Below are 22200 nucleotides of genomic sequence, written 5' to 3'. Positions count from 1 at the left end.
AGAAGAGTAAGAGGCAACTTGATTGAAACATATAGGGGGCGATTCTCCCAAAAAAGTCCTAAGTGCTGAATTCATGGGAAAACTGGTGTAAATCACGATTGTTTTCTCAGTGGTAGTTCACACTAGAATCTCCCACACTCTGTGCAATGCAGAGGTCACAATCGTGAATATCATTAAAAACTCAGGGGGTGGGGAGGGGGGGGGGGTGCGTGACTTATTCACGCCAGAGTCTGACAGTTCTGGGCCTCTGTGCATGCGCAGTGGCCCCAAACTGTTAGCCTGCATTTTGCCCAGTTCGATCACTGGCCAGCCCGGGGCCCCCTCAGCACTGTCTCCCCAGCCCCTCCCGTGGCCCAATTGCGGCCCCCACAAGCATTCCCAGGCCAGTCCTGATCCCCCCTCCCCCAGTCCAGGAACGCCCTGACCTACATTCCCCCCGCCCCCAGCAGTGACAATCCCTCCCACCCCCCATGGGAGGCAGACCACCCCCCCTCTCGGGAGGCAAACACCCCATGGCAGACCCTCCCCAGCCCGCCCCGATCACTGGCCTCCCTCCAGTCCTGACCGATCCCAATGCAGAGTGGCAGCTGGACCCCCCACTGCCACTGATCACTCCCCCCACGCCCTGTCCCCTAGGCCCCGCCTCCTTGGCATTGCCCGATGCCTGGTGGGACTGTCAAGGTGCCCCCTGGGCATAGGCACTTTGCTCCTTGGGCAGTGCCAGGGGGCAAAGGCTGGCACTACCAGGGTAGGGTACCCCCCCCCCCCCCCGCCACCCGACTCCCTGGGGGTCCCTGAGTGGCCCTCCCTTCAATCCAACTAGGTCTCCTGCTAGTTCCCCAAAAATGGGGAGCTACTCTAAACCCCGCCAGAGTGAATTTGTAGTGGCGGGGTGGGAGATGCTATCGGGCCTGGAGAATTCTGTCCCGAGCTCGATAATAACATTCAAATCACATTAAAATAACTTAGCTGGTGTTCCCACTTGTTTCCAGTGTGGTCCCGACTGCGCCGATATCCGTCGCTGGGAAATGCGCGCGTGTCAGGGACGTATGCACATGCATGATTCTCCCAGCCTGGCCCGACCCGCCAAAAAATTAGTGGGTCGGGATGGGAGAATTGTGGCCATAAGATCTTGAGAGGTCTTGACTAGGTAGGTGTGCCAAGGAAATTTCATCTTGTGGCAGATTCTAGAACTAGCGGCCACTGAAAAAAATAAGGGGTTTTCCATTTAAGACAGAAGTTAGGAGAAGTCATTTCTCGCAGAGGGTCATGAGTCTTTGGAACTCTGTTCCTCAAAAAATGGTGGAAGAAGACTTTGAATGTTTTTAAGGCAGAGGTAGATAGATTCTTGATAAAGGAGGGGGGCTGTTACAGAGGACTCAGATAAGAATTTGAATGAGATGGAATACAGAAGAATACTGAGGAACTGATGCATACTAAAATGCTTATTGCATTGACAGGCCTGTCACCGAGTTTCTTGTCACTTTCCAGGAGCATGGAAAAGTCAAGCTTCAACTTGGCAAAGGCTGAGCACAGAGCTTGGAGCCTTTCCTATTTGACATGGAAATGGTGTCAAACTCCATGTCAGCACTTATGGACCAACATGACATAGCATCTGGCGGCCAATATTTCATCTTCCACTGCAATACAGATAGAAGCCATCCAACACCTCCATACTGTTAAAATGCAGACAGATCAGGAGATCCAGCTTGATGCTTTACAGGCTCTGATTGCAGTGTGTTTGGGTCATGCATTCACAAAATGCTCTAAATCTGATGGCAAGAAAGCTGGTCTAAAGCAGTGTTCTCTCCCAAGCCAATTTTCCCAGCAACAAGACACTAATCATTTAAAACCAGTTCTGCTAGACAGGATACGTTATTCGCATGGCTAACACCAACTGCTCTACTTGAAACTTGGTCACGGCTGGAGACTCCCGGGGGACAATAGAAACATTTTAGGGATGTTAGCATTCCTGAAGAAATCCAACGTATCCATTGACACATGGGAGGGCTTGACTTGTGACCAGCCAAAATAGAGGAGGCTCATTTGGGAAGGCACAACATGTTGAGAGATTTTGTCAGAAACATGTAGAGAAGAATTCAAGGCATCAGAGGGAGTACATAAACCTCCAAACAACCAATCTACCCAGCCCTTCAAGCAACACCTGTCCCATATGTGGCAGTCTGCAGATTGCACATTGGAATCATCAACCATCTCAGAACCCATCAAACCTGAGTGAAGAAGCAAGTCACCCTCGGTCCTGACGGACTGCCGAACAAGAAGGTGTGCCTCGAGAGTCCCTTGTGGGAATGTTCTCTCCCTTTTGACCTCCATCACTGAAGCATCCAGCACCGTCCAAAAATTTGGCAGTCCTCTCTGGCTTGTTGCTTCATTTGTTGTTCCTTCCAGCTAAGCCATCCTGTGGCTGTCGCAGCAGCTGTGGCTACTAGTTCTCCTTTAAAATGGATAGGCTGCTTTAAAGAAGTCCAGACTAGGTGCGCAATGCGCTCGTCAATCAGCAGCACATTTTGTGCTGGGCTGCACACTACAACCAAGCATGCTGCCTGCCTTACAGGGACCAGGTACAGAGCAAATATATATTGCTATCTTTGCACCCCAAATCAAGTCTTATTGAATTTATTTCTCTCGCAAATTCCAAAAGTGAACGTGTCAGTCAGCAGTTGATTGGAAAGGTCATATGCAAAATGTTAACCTTTCTTTCTATTTGTGATATTGATTAACCTACTGTTTCCAGAATTTGTTCAAATTTCAACCGTGTTTTGAGATTTCCTGATATTATTATATTTATAAAGGTAACGATTTCAAGCCCGACTTCCTGGCAATGTATTGGTTGATGGCAGCATGAACTAAAGATTTTAGTTTGGAGGCAGTCACATGCAGTTTGCAACATTCCTGATTTTTTAATGTTTATTGCTGGGAAATTGGAGGCATAATGTTTGCCTCTGTGCCCAATCTTTAATCTATGCGCTTATAAGGCTAAGCTGTACGCTGGAGCAGAGTTTTAGAAGATCTCATGTTCTCATGACAGAAGCCAAGTTAAATAATTGTATCATACAACTTAGATTTAAACATTTGGCATTTTAATCCATTTAAACATGTACTTTTTTTCACTTTTGTTTCTGACCATGAAATAATTTTTCCATCAAAAGGTCTACCTCCTTCCAAAAAGTATGTTCCTAAACACCCCATACCAGCTCAGGACATTACCAAACCTCAGGCTGAAACGGAAGGTATATAGTGTAACATGCAATTGGAATTAGACTTCTAATGTCACTATAACCTGCTAACTCTTTAAAAAGAACTTCAATATTAATTTTTGCATGTGTTTTGTGCTAACTCTGAAATTCTTGCCTTTTTGCCAAGATTGTGATAGCAAGAGCATGTTTTCTGTTGTTCCTTTGGTTTGTTGTGCTTCTTAATCAGTTTGCCAATATTAAGATTAAGGTAATGTATTAAAATTGCTTAACATTTTTAACTGCTCGCATCCTAGATTACTTGCACTTCTCAGTGTCCTACCAATGCTGTCACTGGGCCTATTTACTATTATTATGACAAAGTATAAGAAAAGTTTAATATGCTTTTATGTTATGTATTAGTCTTAAATTTTCAATTGACATATTCTGCACTTTGCTGGAGTTGAACTGATTGGTCACTTTTTCTTGTGAAACTCATTCGCTTTAACTTCTTCCCACCTCACTCTCCTTCACTTTAATGTCTCTTTTCTACACTTAAGTTTTTCACTCCTCACTTTCACCTCTGTCTTTATCATGTGTTTCACAATTAATTTTGATTTTTCTCTCTCAATTCATTTTAATGTCTCTCTCATCTTATTTTGACATTTCTTTCTTCTTTTTTGTTTCTCTCTCTCCCCCTGCCTTTTCTTGTATTTCTCTTCAAGAATTTTATTTTCAATAGCACTGGCACTGCCACAGAAGGGTAGTACTGGTAAGATGGGGTTGTTGGGCAGGCCTGTCAGTCAGCTGTGGAATGGGACTGCAAGACATTTAGCAGGAGTCATAATTACAAAAAAAGAAGTGAGATGGAATTCTTCAAAAAACAGAGGAAACTGAAAAGAGAAAATGGCCCAGGCCACATGTTGTTTTGGACTGACCTGGCTATCCAGGTCAGTGGTTGCATCAGTGATCCCGTCTCACAGCTCTGCAATTTAAAAAAAATATTATTTCTTGGGATGTGGGTGTTGCTGGCTGTACCAGCAATTATTGCCCACCCCTAATTGCCCTTGAACTGAGTGGGTTGCTAGGCCATTTCAGAGGGCATCGCTGTGGGCCTGGAGTCACATGTAGGCAGGACCAGGTAAGGATGACAGGTTTCTTTCCCTAAAGGACATGAGTGGACCAGATGGGTTTTTATGACAATCAAGTCGTGATCAGACTTTTATTTCCAGATTTTTATTGAATTCGACTTTCACTCTCTGCCTTGTAAGATTTAAACCCACATCTTCAGTTCAGTACTAGGTCCAGTGGTAATACCACTGCACAACTGCCTCCCCTCTAGCAGCAGCAGACATACATTTTCTCACCTGCCTATTTACAAAGCTACAATCTAGGACTCTGTCAATTTAAATAGAGTGGGTGGGTATCCACACAACTAGCAGCACAGCTTGGCCACTTGCTAGTTGGCAGAAGTGGAAGTTATGGTGTTGGAAAGCTGATAAGGACCAGTGCAAGGAGGCATAGTCAGTGATTATTGAGCATAGCAAAAATGGGCCCTTCTCCAGCAGCATTAGTTCGCAGCCAGCTGCTACAGAAACATGGGCATAGAAATACTGTGACACCACACTCATTTTCAGGCAGAAAATGAACATTTAGGTATCTAATATGGCTTAATGTGCTGGATATGCTCTGCCTAACACATTGGATAGAGTTACTCCTTAGGTGCCTAGTGCCCATCAAAACTATTTAAAATGATGAATAAAATATTTGAATTGGGGTTTAGCATTTCTTATAGGGCACTTTTCTGATACTGGTCTGCCCAGTGAGGAGAGGTAGCATCAAGAAGAGGAAAGCAGAAAAAGCAACACGGGCCACCGGTAGGTATAGGTGCCAGAGTTCTCAGAGATTGGGGCTGAATCTTAACTACCAAAAGAGGATGGGCCAGATACTAAAATTAAAATAAATTGAAACAGGATCCCAGGCTGCCTCAAATCCGCCTGCTTCTGGGTGGCATGGTGGCACAGTGGTTAGCACTGCTGCATCACAGCACCAGAGACCTGGGTTCGATTCTTCCCTTGGCTGACTGTGTGGAGTTTGCACGTTTTCCCTTGTTTACGTGGATTTCCTCTGGGTGTTCTGGTTTCCTCCCGCAGTCCATAGACATGTAGGTTAGGTGGATTGGCTATGCTAAATTGCTTTCTGGTGTCCAAGGATGTGTAGGTTAGATGGATTAGCCATAGTAAATGTGCAGGGTTATGGGGATAGGGGCCTGAGTAAGATGCCCTTTTGGAGAGTCAGTGCAGACTTGATAGGTTAGATGGCCTCCTCTGCACTGTATAGAATCTATGGCTTCTGGTTTCAAAGAAAGCAGGATGAGGGATGGGTGACCAATGTGTTCACAGGAGGTTCATCATTTAAATATTACAATGAAGAAACACAGCCTCATTGTAACAATGATTCCATTTTTAACTTCTGTTGGTTGGATTTCCCAACGAGTGAGAGAAAGTGACGAGGGTTGAAACCATGTCTTAAGCGTCCTTACAGTACTGCTTATGGTTCAGTTGGAACAATAGTGTTTCCTACTGACAAGGTACCCAGTTAACTGATTCCCATGATTTCTCTACCTCCCCCTCCCCCCATCAAAATCGGACCTCACCCCAACCACCACCAGCATCAGCATCTGACTTCCTCCCAGGATAGGATTCTCCCTCCACCATAAGATCTCTCTGAATCCCTCTTTGGATCTTCCTGGTCTCAGGCCTGTTTGGCAAAAGCCTTTAACTTCAGAAATTCTCATTTCACAGGCCAATCACCAATCAGAGTGGCTGTGGGCAAAAACCTACAGATAAACTCCCAGAGTGTCCAGGACATCCACACTTCTGGGATTCTCACCAATTACCTTACTTAAAATATCTGATTGCTTTCCTTCAGTCCATCCTTATGGATCTCACCCTCAATTAACCAATATCAAATTCAGAATTAATAAAGAATAAACAGCTGAATTTGTATCAGACAGAAGTAAATTTGTATTAGTGGACTGTTCAGTGAAGTTTCTCCCCCACAGATGTACCACTTTTGAATTACTCTTACAAGTAACAATATCTAATATTTGCTATTGCAAAGTTCTTGAATAGAAACGTGCTGCTGGATTTTATGGGCCACCTGGGGGTTGGAAAACAGATGTAAAATAGGACATCATGCCATACCTATCCCTTCTTGCTCCTTCCATGATTTTACAAGTGGCATGGAAGCTTTGGGTGGACTACGCACCAATGGATCAACTGAGGCACTTATGTGGGCAATTAATGCTCAATTAAGTGTCTCAACCTACTGCCACTCAGATTTAGTGGGTGGCAGAAGAGATCTATGACCAACATGCATTGTGACAGGATAATCCTGTGGGCCACTAGTCAGCGAAAGTGGGGGTAGGGTGTTTTTTGGTGCCAATCAAAGGCCCACACTACCCCTCACAGTTTTTCAGCCCGTATCCACCCTCCCCCTTCCCCTCCCTGTTGCCGTATCCAACATACCCCCACCCTCTATGCTAGTGCCTGCCAACCCAGTCCTGGTGAGATCCCAAACATTCCTGGAGGTCCACTCCATCATTGAAACCCTCCTTGATGTCTGCAGTGCAGTAGCAACAGTGGTCACCAATTCCAGTTGAGTAGCCGGCAGATCTGTCAGCCTCCGACTGGCCTACCATAGGGAAAGTCTGATGCACCTCACTCGCAAGTTGAATTGCTGGCCTTTTAAATAGTGCATGAAAGAATCTTGTGCATTTTCAGCTTTATGTGATTAGCACAGGAGTTTCTGGACCAATGCATTCCAAATTTCAAAAACATGTATCAAATCAGCTAAAACAGCTGTTTGATGTCATGATCTGCTCGTATCAGAAGCTCCTGATGCATGCAGGACATGGTAGTGCTAACACATGGCTGAAAGTGCTGGAAGCACTGCGTGAGCCGTTTTCTAACTTTGCAGCACCAGCAGTGCTACAGAACCCAATTTTGCAGCTGACATGTTAAGTGTTACCTACTTGGAAGTACCAGGGGTAACCTTAGACCTATGATTCCCAAAGCTCCATACCACTGTAATTTTCCTCACATCATGTCTTGGCCTACCATACACTAATTGACAGAGATTGATGGTTTTGATTTAGTCAAATTCTCTACTATTGTTCTTTAGTGTGACTTCCAGGGAGATTGAAGGTGAATAGGTAGATCTTGGTCTTTTGCATTCAGTAATTCCTATGTCATAAAACATTTCTAAATGAAAATTCATTGGCAAATGACATCAAAACCAGGGAAGCAAAAATGCCAATGTAGTGCAAAAGAAAAAGAAATGCCCAGAAGGTCAAAATAGAAGATGGAAGAGGTCAAGAACAAAATTGTATTTGTACAATTCTTCTCTACAGAATACCCTTCAATTAAAGACAAATAATTATTGGATTTTATGCAATTAGTATGCCGAAGAATGATTTCACCTATTGTGCTTTACTTGCCTTTGATTTCAGTATTTCTGTGACTTTAATTAGCCTTGTTCTCTTCTCTCACATTCTTCCTTTCTCTCTGTTCAACATATGCTGCCTATCCAGTTTCTCTGCCTGGGTCATTCTGCTCCTCATCCTCCTCTACCTCTTCAATAGAGAGCAGACAATGTAGACAAAGGCAGCCACCCACACGGCAACGGAATTTGGCCAACTCAAAGAAGATGGCAACTAAACCAGTACCTGCCATCACCAGGACCACCATGGGTATTTGTTTATATTCATTAAAGTAAACCATTTAAATCATTAGAATATTCAAAGAAAATTTTATAGTCAATTGAATTTGTTGAAGCCTGCTAAACCGGGACTATCATATGTCAAGTGAAGTTCAATGGATTTCCTGATATGGAATTGCGATGCATGTAAAGTGAATTAATAGCTGATTACATTCATCAACATGACACTTTCGTTGTGAACTTTTGTATCGTTTAATTGGTGCAGGCAGAACAACTGCGGAAATGATACTGGCTAGCAATGTACGATGACACTGGGCATTGTGAAAATTAAGTGAGGCAGAATTTATAAATTTCATATTAATTCCCTGGGCAGGGATATGACCTAGCAAACAACTGGCCTTTCCGGAAGCAGTAGCTGTGAGGTCCAGCTGATTTTGATGGAATGCTGTTTTGCATGCTGTTTGTTGACTTCCCGACCAAAATAGCAGTCCACCTGCGATCCAGTGGAATGGCCCCAGCACGACACAAACGCTCCTGGTAGGGAATCCCCCATCAAGTCCCAGGGTTAGGGAAGGTCTTGCAGTACACAAGGAAACTAAAACACTTTTTTAAAACCTGAACTCACTGGGCTTATTCTAGCTCTGATCCCTAATCCTGGCCCTTCACTCAATTTTAATTGCCCTCACATCAGGTATCCACCAGACTGTCTTCAATCACAAAACCAATTCTGCATCTAAATATTTATGCAGTTACGATAATCTTTTCAATCTTTAAGTGTGACATTGTGTCATTTCACATTATAATGGAATAATGTGGCTAACATCCAGGTGTACAATTTTGCAAATGGAACCTATAATACAGTATTTAAAGCACATTTCATTTAGGAAAAGCTGCAGATATTAAATGTTAATTGCACAAGATTAAGTTGGAAGTGTGCCTGCTGACAATTAAACAGGCAGTGAAACCCACTAACGACCTAACGTTGTCTGCACGTTTTAGCGTTTGTCGTCTGGGTAACATGGGCAGGCAGCCATCCAATGCGTTTTTTCACATTACTCATCCAAGGGCAGGATAAAAGGGGACAGGAGCATTGGCTGTGTGAGTTGCTAGGTGTTCAAGTGAGAGCTTGCTTTATTGCTGAGATTTCACACCTTTTCTTGTGGGTTCTTACGAAGTATTTGTTCTGTTAGAGGACTTTGTTTTGAGGACTCTTTTGTTGTACTGTGCAGTCTTCAGTGCACAGTACAATGCATCTGCATTTCAGCAGATGGGGATGGGGATTGCACTGGGGGAAGAAAAGAGAGAGGCAGAGGGATGGGGAAGCCAGGTGCCCAAAGGCACTGTCACAGATACCTGTGTGAAGAAAGGTGTGAGCACACGGAATGCAGAGTAAGCAGGGAGAGCAAGACAGAAGGGTCCACAGAAGGTGCCACTATCCTGCTACCAGGGTGTACAGGCAGCAATCCAACTATCCCAACATGTCGGAAGTTCAGTGCCGCAGGAGGCTTCACCTCTCTAGGGACACCGTGACATCAATATGCTAGATGATTGGACCAGATATTGCCTCCAAATGTGTAGGTGGACACCCAATGCCATGGCTCTGAGAGTCACAGGAGCCCTCAGTTTTTTTGCACCTGGATCTTACCAGGGGTTAGTGGGGGATCTGTGTAATGTTGGAATCAGGGCATTATTGGATGAGATGACATTGTAAGAAGATTTACAATCCAAATCATTTCTTTCAATAGTTGTTCTCCCACAGTTCTTCCCATGAACGTGGTGAGGTGGGGTAGGAGAGTACAAGGTTCATCCCCAGCCTGTCCTGAGTTAGTTGATCATAGACAGAATGGCAGTAAGAGCATCACAATCAGTTTGGCACCCCAGGATTATCAGCAGAAAATCCTGCTGCTGACCACTACTGTCATTGGGAGTTGAAGAAGTCTGGAGGTTGAAGAAGAATAGTATTAGTCCCAGCTTAAAATAAATTTATTCGTCACAAGTAAGGCTTACATTAACACTGCAATGAAGTTACTGTGAAATTCCTCCAGTCGCCATGCTACGGCGCCTGTTCGGGTCAATGCACCTAACCAGCACGTCTTTCAGACTGTGGGAGGAAACTGGAGCACCCAGAAGAACCCACGCAGACACGGGAAGAACATGCAAACTCCACAGTGATCCAAGCCGGGAATCGAACCTGGGTCCTTGGCGCTGTGAGGCAGCAGTGCTAACCATGTGCTACTGTGCTGCCCTGATGATGAGCTGTGATGAGACCTGTGGTAAAATAGCCCTTTAAGACCACATATGAAGAATTGTCATTGGGACTGAAGTTGGTTAGTGCTGGTAGATTTATATCCCATCTTGGAAATTATGCCCTTTACAGGATTCTCCGATCTCATCCATGGCTGCCACACTGCCAGTGAGAATGGAGAATTTGGCTTTTAGCCAAAACTCCATCTACTGCAGTGGCACCGGAGAATCCCAGCCATGGACGAGGTTGGAGGTTTTTGGAGTTGATATTTTCTCAACTCCTTTGTTCATGTTTATTCATTGCTATTACAGAAATTTTGATAAGCAGACCGAGCACTCAGTGTGTTTACACAATTTCCTGGCCCCATGATCTGAGGGGAAGCATGGTACCTCTTGTTTGAAGATCAGTGCAGTTCGGAATTTTCTCTTGATGAGAGATTGTGAGGATGCCAGTCCTGGAGATTCCCTGAAGGCTGGGGAATAATAGGGTTGTGAAGAACTGAGGACTCCTTGAGAGGTCTAGAGGGAACACTCCTGCAGCTCATGGCATAGAAGGAGTTCAAAGACAGGCCAAAAAATAAACTTCACTTGGAATTCTTCTGGTCAACCAGCTGCTCCTGCTGTGCTGCTGTCAGGCAATATCCAGTTTAAGGTTTGCCTGAATAGATATACAAATTATTTCATCAAGTCCCCCTTTTCAATTTTAAATAAGTCCCAGTCTGTTTTTTAGCAGGACCTTGTCCAGGGCTTGAATCAATGATGTTAACATCACAGCAGCCAGGAGCCCAGTGGCTTTGATCTGGGGACTTGATTTTAAGATTTTGACTCTTTGCCTGATCCGTTCCTAACAATTGAGGCTGGGGATAGGGCTAAAATCAAAACCGTTGAGCAGCATTAAATATTGGATGAACTGCACTCTCATGGTGCATTTCTCATTTTTTGCCCCTCACCCGATCGTCCCATCTCACCTGCCAAAGGTTGGGCAGGACGAGGTCATAAGATCACCCCAAGGCCAGAAAATCCCGTCCGAGGTCAATGGACTTTTGCATAGTCCGCCCCTCGCTCGCTACAATTTCCATGGTGGGTGGGACGAGAAAATTCCGTCCATTGTTCTCATTGACTTTGACAATTGAACATTCACAACAAGTCATGTCCCCATTTGGCCACAGACTAGCTGGGCTGGATTTTATGGCTCCAGGCAATGGGTTTGCAGAAAAGGAGGAGCCCATGAAATGCCATGGGTACCTTGCCTGTCGCCTACCCACTTATCCCTGCTCCCACTGCAATTTTACCAATGATAAGGAATGTCAGGTGCTCCAACTATATGTGAGCCAATTGAAGCCCTTAAGTGGCCAATTGATGACCACATGTTGGCCTCATTGTGCTGTCTTATAATTTAACCAGCGGTGTGTGAAGGCCACGCCAAACATCTACCACTCTGCAGGTAGGTGGGCAATAAGGTTGGCTTTGGGGAGTGGAGTGAGACCCTCATCTCCACCATTTCCCTTTCACTCCGGCTCTGGCTCCTCAGCATTTGTTTGCAGATGAGGAGAGGCCCATGTATAGTCCCAGCAGTGGCCATTGCTCCCAGTGGTGCTGCTGGAAACAGAGAGATGCCCAATATTTGTTTGTTGAGCAACTCTCAGAGGCAGGACTTTGTGCCCAGATGGGAATGGAAGTCCCTCTTTAAAATAATAAACAGACCTCTGAGCATTAAATACCTGCAGGGCTTACCCCTGACATTTTCACCAAGGAGGACAGGGACCCCAGCGCCCTGTTAAATTTAGCTCGCTGTCTAATGTATTCCATTTTGATGGGAATAACCTTCACTTGGCTGTTTGAAAGAATCCCAGCAACAGAAATATATGCAATACACAACACAAAGGGAGGGAATATTGCTGAGATGAAAGAGTAGAAGAAGAACTAATACATAGTAATCATGTTAAAATGTAGTTTAATTTAACTTTTCACATTTTGATTTTTTAAATTAGGTTTGCGGAAGCGAGCTCCATCTGTTGGCAGCCTGGGCTGTATAGAGACTGATAAGACTGAAATGCAAATTGGAGATCGTGTGGTTGTGGTTGGACAGAGGAGTGGAATAATACAATTCTATGGAAAGACAAGCTTTGCACCAGGTAGGTTAATTGAATAAACCAAATAAATCTACACTTGCTACAACAAATGAAAATACCAATTTCTTTAAAGTATTTGTAGATCTTAAAGGATACGTCGCCTATCCTCTTTCTTGCTCACTTTCCATGCTGTCCTTAGTCTTGCCTCTGATCTTTGCCAGCTCTGCCATTTTGCAAATGTCTCGTTTCTCCCTTGTTGATCTCGCACCCACCTCACCATTTCCAAACTGCCAATACCAATCACCGTATTTATCTGGCACCTGAATGTAATAAAAATTCTCAAGGCACTTCACAGGAGCATATTAAACAACATTTGGTATGTTTGTTTGTCAGCTCCCAGTGGGGGGTCCCTTGTTCAAATTGGCACCCAGTGCCTGACTGAGAAACACAGGGCAGGATTTTCCGGCCGTGCTCGCCCCAAGTCTGGAAAGTCCAGTCTGAGGTCAATGGACCTTTGCATGGTCCGCCCGCTGCTCACTACAATTCCCAGTGGCGGGTGGGACGGGAAAATTCTGCCCTCAGCAGGAAGAAGTGGGGTATTCAGCCTGCTAATAGCCACCCTCCCTGCCCTTGCTGCCAACTCCCCTTCACCTTCCTTCCCCAATGACCCCTACCTGAAACTTTCTGTCATCACTAAACAGGGGCCTGGGCCTCAGGTGGATGGCATTCCAAAAGACATTTGTAAGAGCTGTTGGCCTTTGATTGTAGCCATGATGTGGAGATGCCGGCGTTGGACTGGGGTAAACACAGTAAGAAGTCTCACAACACCAGGTTAAAGTCCAACAGGTTTATTTGGTAGCAAAAGCCACTAGCTTTTGAAGCGTTGCTTCTTCATCAGGTGAGTGGGATTTCAGTTCACAAACAGGGCATATAAAGACACAAACTCAATTTACAAAATAATGGTTGGAATGCGAGTCTTTACAGGTAATCAAGTCTTAAAGGTACAGGCAATGTGAGTGGAGAGAGGGTTAAGCACAGGTTAAAGAGATGTGTATTGTCTCCAGCCAGGACAGTTAGTGAGATTTTGCAAGCCCAGGCAAGTCGTGGGGATTACAGATAGTGTGACATGAACCCAAGATCCCGGTTGAGGCCGCCCTCATGTGTGCGGAACTTGGCTATCAGTCTCTGCTCAGCAACTCTGCGCTGTCGTGTGTCGTGAAGGCTGGCTTGGAGAACGCTTACCCGAAGATCAGAGGCCGAATGCCCGTGACCGCTGAAGTGTTCCCCAACAGGAAGAGAACACTGTTGCCTGGTGATTGTCGAGCGTTGTTCATTCATCCATTGTTGTAGCGTCTACATGGTCTCCCCAATGTACCATGACTCGGCACATCCTTTCCTGCAGCGTATCAACGTTGGCCGAGTTGCAAGTGTATGTACCGTGTACCTGGTGGATGGTGTTCTCACGTGAGATGATTCGGCATGTCTTGCAGAGGTTGCTGTGGCAGGGTTGTGTGGTGTCGTGGTCACTATTCTCCTGAAGGCTGGGTAGTTTGCTGCAGACAATGGTCTGTTTGAGGTTGTGCAGTTGTTTGAAGGCAAGAAGTGGGGGTGTGGGGATGGCCTTGGCGAGATGTTCATTTTCATCAATGACATGTTGACGGCTCCGGAGAAGATGTCGTAGCTTCTCCGCTCCGGGGAAGTATTGGACGACGAAGGGTACTCTGTCCGCCATGTCCCGTGTTTGTCTTCTGAGGAGGTCGGTGCGGTTTTTCGCTGTGGTGCATCGGAACTGTTGATCGATGAGCCGAGCGCCATATCCTGTTCTTATGAGGGCATCTTTCAGTGTCTGGAGGCGTCTGTTGCGATCCTCCTCATCTGAGCAGATCCTGTGTATACAGAGGGCTTGTCCGTAGGGGAAGGCTTCTTTAACGTGTTTATAGTGGAAGCTGGAGAAGTGGAGCATCGTGAGGTTATCCATGGGCTTGCGGTATAGTGAAGATGGAAAGGATGTCCCGAGGCATGGTACATTGGGGAGACCATGCAAACACTATGACAATGGATGAATGAACACAGCTTGACAATCACCAGGCAAGAGTGCTCTCTTCCTGTTGGGGAACACTTCAGCGGTCACGGGCATTCGGCCTCTGATCTTCGGGTAAGCGTTCTCCAAGGCAGCCTTCACAACACACAACAGCGCAGAGTTGCTGAGCAGAGACTGATAGCCAAGTTCTGCACACATGAGGACGGCCTCAACCGGGATCTTGGGTTCATGTCACACTATCTGTAACCCCCACGACTTGCCTGGACTTGCAAAATCTCACTAACTGTCCTGGCTGGAGACAATACACATCTCTTTAATCTGTGCTTAACCCTCTCTCCACTCACATTGCCTGTACCTTTAAGACTTGATTACCTGTAAAGATTCGCATTCCAACCATTATTTTGTAAATTGAGTTTGTGTCTTTATATGCCCTGTTTGTGAACTGAAATCCCACTCACCTGATGAAGGAGCAGCGCTCCGAAAGCTAGTGGCTTGTGCTACCAAATAAACCTGTTGGACTTTAACCTGGTGTTGTGAGACTTCTTACGGCCTTTGATTGGCCAGCATTTCAAATTTTACATTGATTTTTTTTCAGGCAAAGAGTGTCCTTAAGAACCTAACTCTGGCTTTAACTTTGATCCCTATGTGTAACCATGCTTCACTTAAAGGGATTTCACCTAAAGTGGTGATTTTCAGGAACATAATCACCACTTTAAGCCAGGACACCCTGTCCCGCTCTCTACCTCTCCATTGTCTCTGAATTGTCAGACTGCATGTCTGACATCCTCTAGTGGATGAGCAAAAGAATATTGGGCAAACCAAAGCCATTGCCAGAATAGCACCATTGAAGCTCCCGCATCAATGCTGGCTTTCTCCGTCATATCATTTGGGACATAGAGAATAAAAAAAGCAAACGACAGCATGCTGGCGGGGCAGGCTCTGACTGAGTTTTTTGAAGATCGTGGTACCATTTCTAAAGGCCACCCCAGTGTACAAAAGTTCACTTTCAACACCCCTCCCACACATCCACTCCACCATGCAATTCCCCCCAGTATTACCCCTGCACAGCCCAGGGCATGACCCTCTCGCTCCTTAGCAATGCACTCACCTGAACTCAATGGGAGGTCTGCACGCCAGGTGCATGTCTTGGGAAACCAGTCACAGAGGGGACAATCGTATCACGCTTTCATGTTAACGTAAAATGTGATTTACACTTCTCGTGAGACTTTCCGCTCCTGTCACCTGACAAAATGGAACGGAAAATCCTGACAATTGCCTTTGTTCCCCTCCACAAACCCCAACCACAAACACCATTCCCAAGGCACTTATTCAATTTTGCTCTCTGGCAATTGTCTGAGGCAGAACCAGGTAATTCACAATCTTGGTGTTGTATTTGACACTGAGATTACCTTCCAATCACATATCTGCACCATCACCAGGACTGCTTATTTGCTCTTAGATAATATCACCTGCATCCAGCCATCACTCAGCTCATCAGCAGCTGAAACTCTTATCCTTACCTTTGTTAACTCTAACCTGACTGTTCCTGTTCATTTCTGACCAGACTCCCATCTTCCACCCTCCACAAACATAAGTTCCTCCAAAGCTTTGCTGCCCACATCCTAACTCCTGTGCTTGCTGATCTATGCTGGTTGGGTAATGCCTCATTTTTAAAATTCTCATCCTTGTTTTCAAAGTAAAATATCACTTTCCCCTCCCAATGTCTGTAATCTTCTCCAGCCTGACAACCTTCTGAGATATTTTGCTTATCCAATTCTGGCCCCTTGAGCATCCTTGATTTTAATTGCTCCAATGTTGGCAGCTGTGCCTCCAGCTGCCAAGGCGCAAGCACTGCAATGTCTTCCCTAAATCTCTCTACCTATCTTTCTTCCTTTAAGATGCTTTTTAAAACCAGTTTTTTTGTTTGAGCTTTTTGTCATTTGCCCGAATATCTCCATATGTGGCTCAGTGCAAAATTATATTTGATACTGCTCCTGTGAAGAACCTTGGAGCCTTTTACTCTGTTGAAAAAACTATAATGAATACATGTTGTGTGGTCAGATTTACATAATTCAGATGAAAATGAAACATTAATCTCATTTAGCAAGGAGGAAAATTAAAAAGGCGATGGTAGGACCAAAAATAATCTGAATATCCTAAACATTAAAAATGATTATAATTACGCAGTCAGTGGTGAACTGATAGTACCTCAATAAAGGCTGTCTTTAAATCAGTATTTTACATCTGATTTCCAATTTAGAGCTAGAGGTTATTAACATTGAGGAGACCTGGAAGCAAGCTCAAGGCAGTAATCAAATCAATGAGTTTAGATAATGTTATAAATCTTCAGGGTAATTCCTAAGCTCCTTTGAAGCCATTTAATAATTTGATAATTAATGTTTTATGTGTGGGTTTAATTCTATTTAAAAATTCTGTTTGTTAATGATATTGAAATGTACTTAGGCCCAATGCTTCACTTAGTTAGCACCTCTATATAATGCTATTTGCTAAATTGTAGTGGTGATTCATGGCACTGTTGAGCATATTGTGAATCTACATTTCAGAGTGGAACCTTACAAAGTTAGATCAGCAGTTTTGCAGACAGCATTTCTGGTTCGAGCAGGGCTAAAGTCCGTATTTCTGCTTGTGTAGGAACAGCAATTTAGGGCAGTCCCAGGTTTCACCTCAAATGTGCCATGTCAGAAATTCTGACCAGTACCATGCCAAGCTGAAAAGTGCCCACTCCCTCAGTGCCAGAAATTTGTAAATCAGGAAGTTAGCTTGGAAAAATGCCATCCATGTTTGAAGTTTGCAAAATGACATTCCTATTAAAGAAAGGGAACCAGCAGGAGGCATCAAAAGATAATTCTGACAGCACCCATTTGGCAGGACGTATCAGCTCAGATGTACGTTTTATGATCTTCTCCTGAGCTGTTTCTCAGGAGGCAATGCTTAAATCATAAGCTTTGGAAAAGTCTGTTCATTGCGACAGCTACAACTTCGAAGTTCACAGCACAGCAAAGTTTAAGACTGTAAGGCCATAAGATATAGGGGCAAAATTAGGCCATTCAGCCCACCGAGTCTGCTCCGCCATTCAATCATGGCTGATATGATTCGCGTCCCCATTCTCTTGTCTTCTCCCCATAACCCTTGATCCCCTTATTGATCGAGAACCTATCTATCTCTGACTGGCAAAGTGACCTCAGTTCTGTACTTTAATGATACACACTCATTCCGGGGGCCACGCGGGACTTTTGACAAATCAACTGTTATGACCACATCTGATGTTAATGCTCAACAAGCCAGATCTCAGGTTGAGACCTGTCTCTTCTCATCATAATCCTTTTATTTCAGTATTGTCAAAACGAGGAGGGAAAGCTACTGAACAGAAAAGCACACGACTCCTGTGATAACTTTTTAAAATTTGAAGAATTGACTTGTTTATTATAAGAAAAAAAACAGAAAAATCTTACAAAGCAGCCCCTAAAATGCTTTACCAAAGATACACAATAAAATTATCTTTGTGGCAACAGCCCTTATAGATTCTTAACCATAAAGTCCAGGAAATATTACTCAAATTGAGAAATTGCTTTCACTTTAAACAGAAGTACAGTCCACAACTTCCCAGAATTAATCCACGCTGATGTGGTTTTTCCAAAGATAGATTCAAACCATGCTGTTTCCCAGGACAAGTGTTATCTTGGCCCAACACACAGTTGCTTTTCTTCAATCAAAAGACTTTTCAGCACATTGCAAAACACAGGAACTGGATTTCAGTCAAACTTCCCACCACAGCAACTCACTATTGCTGAAACCCTGTTTTCATAAATACTTTTTCCACTCCTTTCATCTCAGCTCTCTATTATTGTCAAATATCCCCTTGAAAACTCAGGTTCCCAAATGTTAAAACTTTTCATGTTCTTATTTTACCTCTAGTTTTGGTCAATCAAATTTTAAAACAACTGCCCCCCTATTTACTCACAAGTCTCCTGTAAAATGCAAGTATTCTTTTTCACCTATCTATCTCCTTTGGAATACAACATCTAAACATGAATTTCAACACTTATCCCCAAATGCAAATTTCAGATCTACTCTGCTTGTAAATGAAAACCCCCATAAAGCTTCATTACAAAATGCAAGAAAATAACATCTTTAATCTTTCACCCATTAGATTCCATAATCTGACTCCAACAACCGCTGCTTTGATGAACAGTGGACACACAAGACCCAGCTTCCCTTACTTGCATGGAATATTTTCATAAATATAGAAATATAAAAGTATTCACCACACAGCCTGTAAATTGCTCTTATGATCTTGAGGGAGACCCTTAAATTTTAAAAAGAAATTCATATTCCCGGTTATTAATTGAAAGAATCACGCCACAAGGATTGACGTGAAGGTTTTAAAAACTACTAATTCAGTTTTTAATTCCACCAAAGAGTTCCCCCATACTTTTCATTCCAAGCATAGGCCCCACTTGCAATTCCTGCTTAGTGACTCCAGATCAGGAGAACCTCTAGTTCCTAAAGGCCTCTATATGCCACTTGTTCCGGCTGCTAGCAGATGCACCACTGCCTTCTCACAGCCTTCCAAGCTGACTAACCGTTCTTGCGAGAAAGCAGACAGATCAACGCAAAACAAAAGAATTCCCGGCAATCTATCCACATGGCACTATGGCATACCTGGGATGCCCCAGATTGAGCTTTGAATTAATTATGGTAAGTTCTTGTTTAAAGTTGTGGTTCCATACCTGAAAAGTGCAACCTTAAGTGAAACAGCTTCATGCGAATTGGTTTTCCAATTAGTAACAGTGTAAAAGTTGTGGTTATGTTCTGCATTAGAAAAAAAATTAAAATATTATGCCCTGTAAGTTAAAATACTTGATGTTCCTAAATTCCTATATTTGTAAATGAAATAACTTATAAAATACAATAAATTTAAAAATATAGAAGAAATACAGTCTGCTAACTTTTTCTACTTATCTTCCGCTTATTGCCTTTCCCGCTTCTATCTCGTGTTAGTAGAACTACCACAGTGTCATTAGACACTATATAAAATTTTGCGGCATGTTATATGCTTCATAACCTGGATCTCCAGAAAAGACTGATTGTGGGTGGCCAGGAGGAGGCTAGCATGCTTGATAATGACATTTCTGATACAGAAGACCAGGACTATAATAAACATTACTTGCTTAACAATTAAGATTATTCAAATGCCAAAATCTACTTAGAAATTGCACAAAAAATGTAATTAGCTTATTTCTAGTCCACAATTCTACTAGTAAACATCTTGGCAAATATTATGATGCACAAATTGCTTATCTGAAAATGTTAAACGTTGCATATTCATTACTGAAAAATTGTACACTGCCAAGTATGTCTGTAGAGTATCAGTCAAAACCATTGACTATCGCAAATCAAATGTAAAGAACATTTTACAAGTCAACTTGGGTTCAGCTTACAGGGGGTCAATTTTTAATTCTAGAAATTCCTAATGTGGTTCTGCCCCAGTAGCAAACAAAGTAAAATAGCATAATTTTAAAAATTCCCTCATGGGATGCGGGCGTCGCTAATTAGCCCAGTGATTTATTGCCCCCGCTAATTGTCCTTGAGAATGTGGTGATGAACTGCCTTCTTGAACCATTGCTCTGTGGTGTAGGTACACCCACAGTGCTGTTAGGGAGGGAGTTCCAGGATTTTGACCCAGCCACAGTGAAGGGATGATGATATATTTCCAAGTCAGGATGTGCGTGTCTTGGAGGGGAACCTCCAGGTGGTGGTGTTCCCATGCACCTGCTGCCCTTGTCCTTTTAGATGGTAGCGGTCGTGGGTTTAAAGATGCTGCCTAAAGAGCGTTGATGAGTTACAGCAGTGCATCTTGTAGATGGTACATATTGCTTCCACTGTACATCAATGGTAGAGGGATTCCATGTTTGTGGAAGGAGTAGCAATCGAGTGGGCTGTTTTCTCCTAGGTGATGTCAAACTTCTTGAGTGTTGTTGGAGCTGCATTCATCCAAGCAAGTGGAAAACATTCCATCACATTCCTGATTTGTGCCTTGTAGGTAGTGGAGAGGATGATAATTTTGATAATGAGAGATTCAGTGATGTTAATGCCATTGATTGTGAATGGGTGATGGTTAGATTCTCTCTTGTTGGAGATAGTCATGCCTGGCATTTGTGTGACACGAATGTTACTTACCTCTTGTCAGCCTGGATATTGGCCAGGTCTTGCTGCATTTGGAAAGGGACTGTTTTAGCATCTGAGAAGTCACGCATGGTGCTTATCATTGTGCAATCATCAGCTAACACCCCCACTTCTGACCTTATAATGGAAGGAAGTTCATTGATGAAGTGGCTGAAATGGTTGGGTCTAGGATACTACACAGAGAAACTCCTGCAGTGATGTCCAGGAACTGAGATGATTGACCTCCAACAACCACTAACCATCTTTTTTTGTGCTCAGTATGACTCCAACTAGCAGTGAGTTTTCTCCCGGGTTCCTATTGACTCCAGTTTTGCTTGTAGCCCTTGATGTCACACTCAGTCAAATGCTGCCAAGTGCAGTTACCCACACTTTTGGAATTCAATTATTTTGTATTTGTTTGTAATGAGATCAGGAGCTGACTGGTCCTGGCAGAACCCAAACTGAGCATCAGAAAGCAGGTTAATGCTAAGCAAGTGCTACTTAATAGCTGCTGATGACCGTATACTGTTGGGATGGTAATTGCTCAGGTTGGATTTATTTATATGCATGACATACTTGCGCAATTTTCCACATTGCCCGGATAAATGCCAGTGTTGTTGCTGTACTGGAACAGCTTGACTAGGGGGCGTGACAAATTCTGGAGCACAAGTGTTCAGTACTGTTGTTGAAATATTGTCAGGGCCCATAGACTTTACAGTATCCAGTGCCTTCAACCGTTTCTTGATATCATGTGGAGTGAATCAAATTGGCTAAAGATTGGCATCTGTGATGTTGGGGAATGGCCAGAGGAGGTCGAGGTGGGTCATCCATTTGGCACTTCTGACTCAAGGTTGTTGCAAATACTTGAGCCTTACCTTTTGCACTGGTATGCTGGGCTCCCCATCATTGAGGATGAGGATATTTGCAGAGCCTCCTCTCCCAGTTAGTTGTTTAATTGTTCACCACCATTCATGACTAGACACGGAGCTTAGATCTGGTCGTTGGTTATGGAGTTGCTTATCTATTGCTTACTGCTTCTGCTGTACGGCATACAAGTAGTCCCGTGTTGTAGCTTCTCTAGGTTGACACCTCATTTTTAGATATGCCTCATGCTGCTCCTGGAATGCCCTCCTGCACTCTTCATTGAACTAGGTTTGACCCCTGACTTGGGGGTAATGGTAGGTTGACGGATATGTCAGACCATGAGGTTACAGACTGTGGTACAATTCTGCTGCTGTTGATTGTCCACAGTGCCTCATTCTTTCCCAGTCTGAAGTTACTCGGATCTGTCTGAAATTCATCCCATTTAGCACAGTGGTGGTGCCACACAATATGATGAGGATAACCTAATGTGAAGACAGGACTTCATCTTCAGAAGGACTGTGCGATGGTTACTCCTACTGATACTGTCATGGACAAATGCATCTGAGGCAAGCAGATTGGTGAGGATGAGGCCAAGTAGCCCTTGTTGGTTCCTTCACCACCTGCTGCAGACCCAGTCTAGAAGCTATGTGCTTTTAGGACTTGGCCAGCTCAGTGAGCAATGGTACTGCCAAAGTATTTGGTGAAGTCCTCCTCCAGAGTACATTCTGCCATCTTGCCACCCTCAGTGCTTCGTCTGAGCAGTGTTCAACATGGAGGTGTACTGATTCATCAGCTGAGGTGGATGGTACTTTGAGGTTTCCTTTCCCACATTTGACTTGATGCCATGGGACTTCATGTAGTCTGGAGTCGATGTTGA

At 44.0% G+C, this 22200-nt stretch overlaps 1 protein-coding gene across 23 annotated transcripts in view; it reads left to right on the top strand.

The window, feature by feature from the left end:
• Nucleotides 1-22200, top strand: part of LOC144504391 (CAP-Gly domain-containing linker protein 4) — a 226452-nt gene that overhangs the window by 127541 nt on the left and 76711 nt on the right. For 13 of the 23 annotated variants that reach the window (XM_078229631.1, XM_078229629.1, XM_078229627.1 and 10 more), the window contains 3 exons: nt 3171-3251; nt 7789-7947; nt 12152-12295. In XM_078229631.1, coding sequence (XP_078085757.1) covers nt 3171-3251; nt 7789-7947; nt 12152-12295 — 384 coding nt within the window. Of the gene's footprint in view, nt 1-3170; nt 3252-7788; nt 7948-12151; nt 12296-17627; nt 19198-22200 lie in introns of those variants that run through there. The other 10 variants (XM_078229633.1, XM_078229626.1, XM_078229625.1 and 7 more) reach the window with 5 other exon arrangements.

This window comes from Mustelus asterias, chromosome 15, assembly GCF_964213995.1.
Source record: "Mustelus asterias chromosome 15, sMusAst1.hap1.1, whole genome shotgun sequence".
Lineage (NCBI taxonomy): Eukaryota > Metazoa > Chordata > Chondrichthyes > Carcharhiniformes > Triakidae > Mustelus > Mustelus asterias.
The sequence above is the reverse complement of the archived record's forward strand: the minus strand, read 5'-3'. Positions and strand labels throughout refer to the sequence as shown.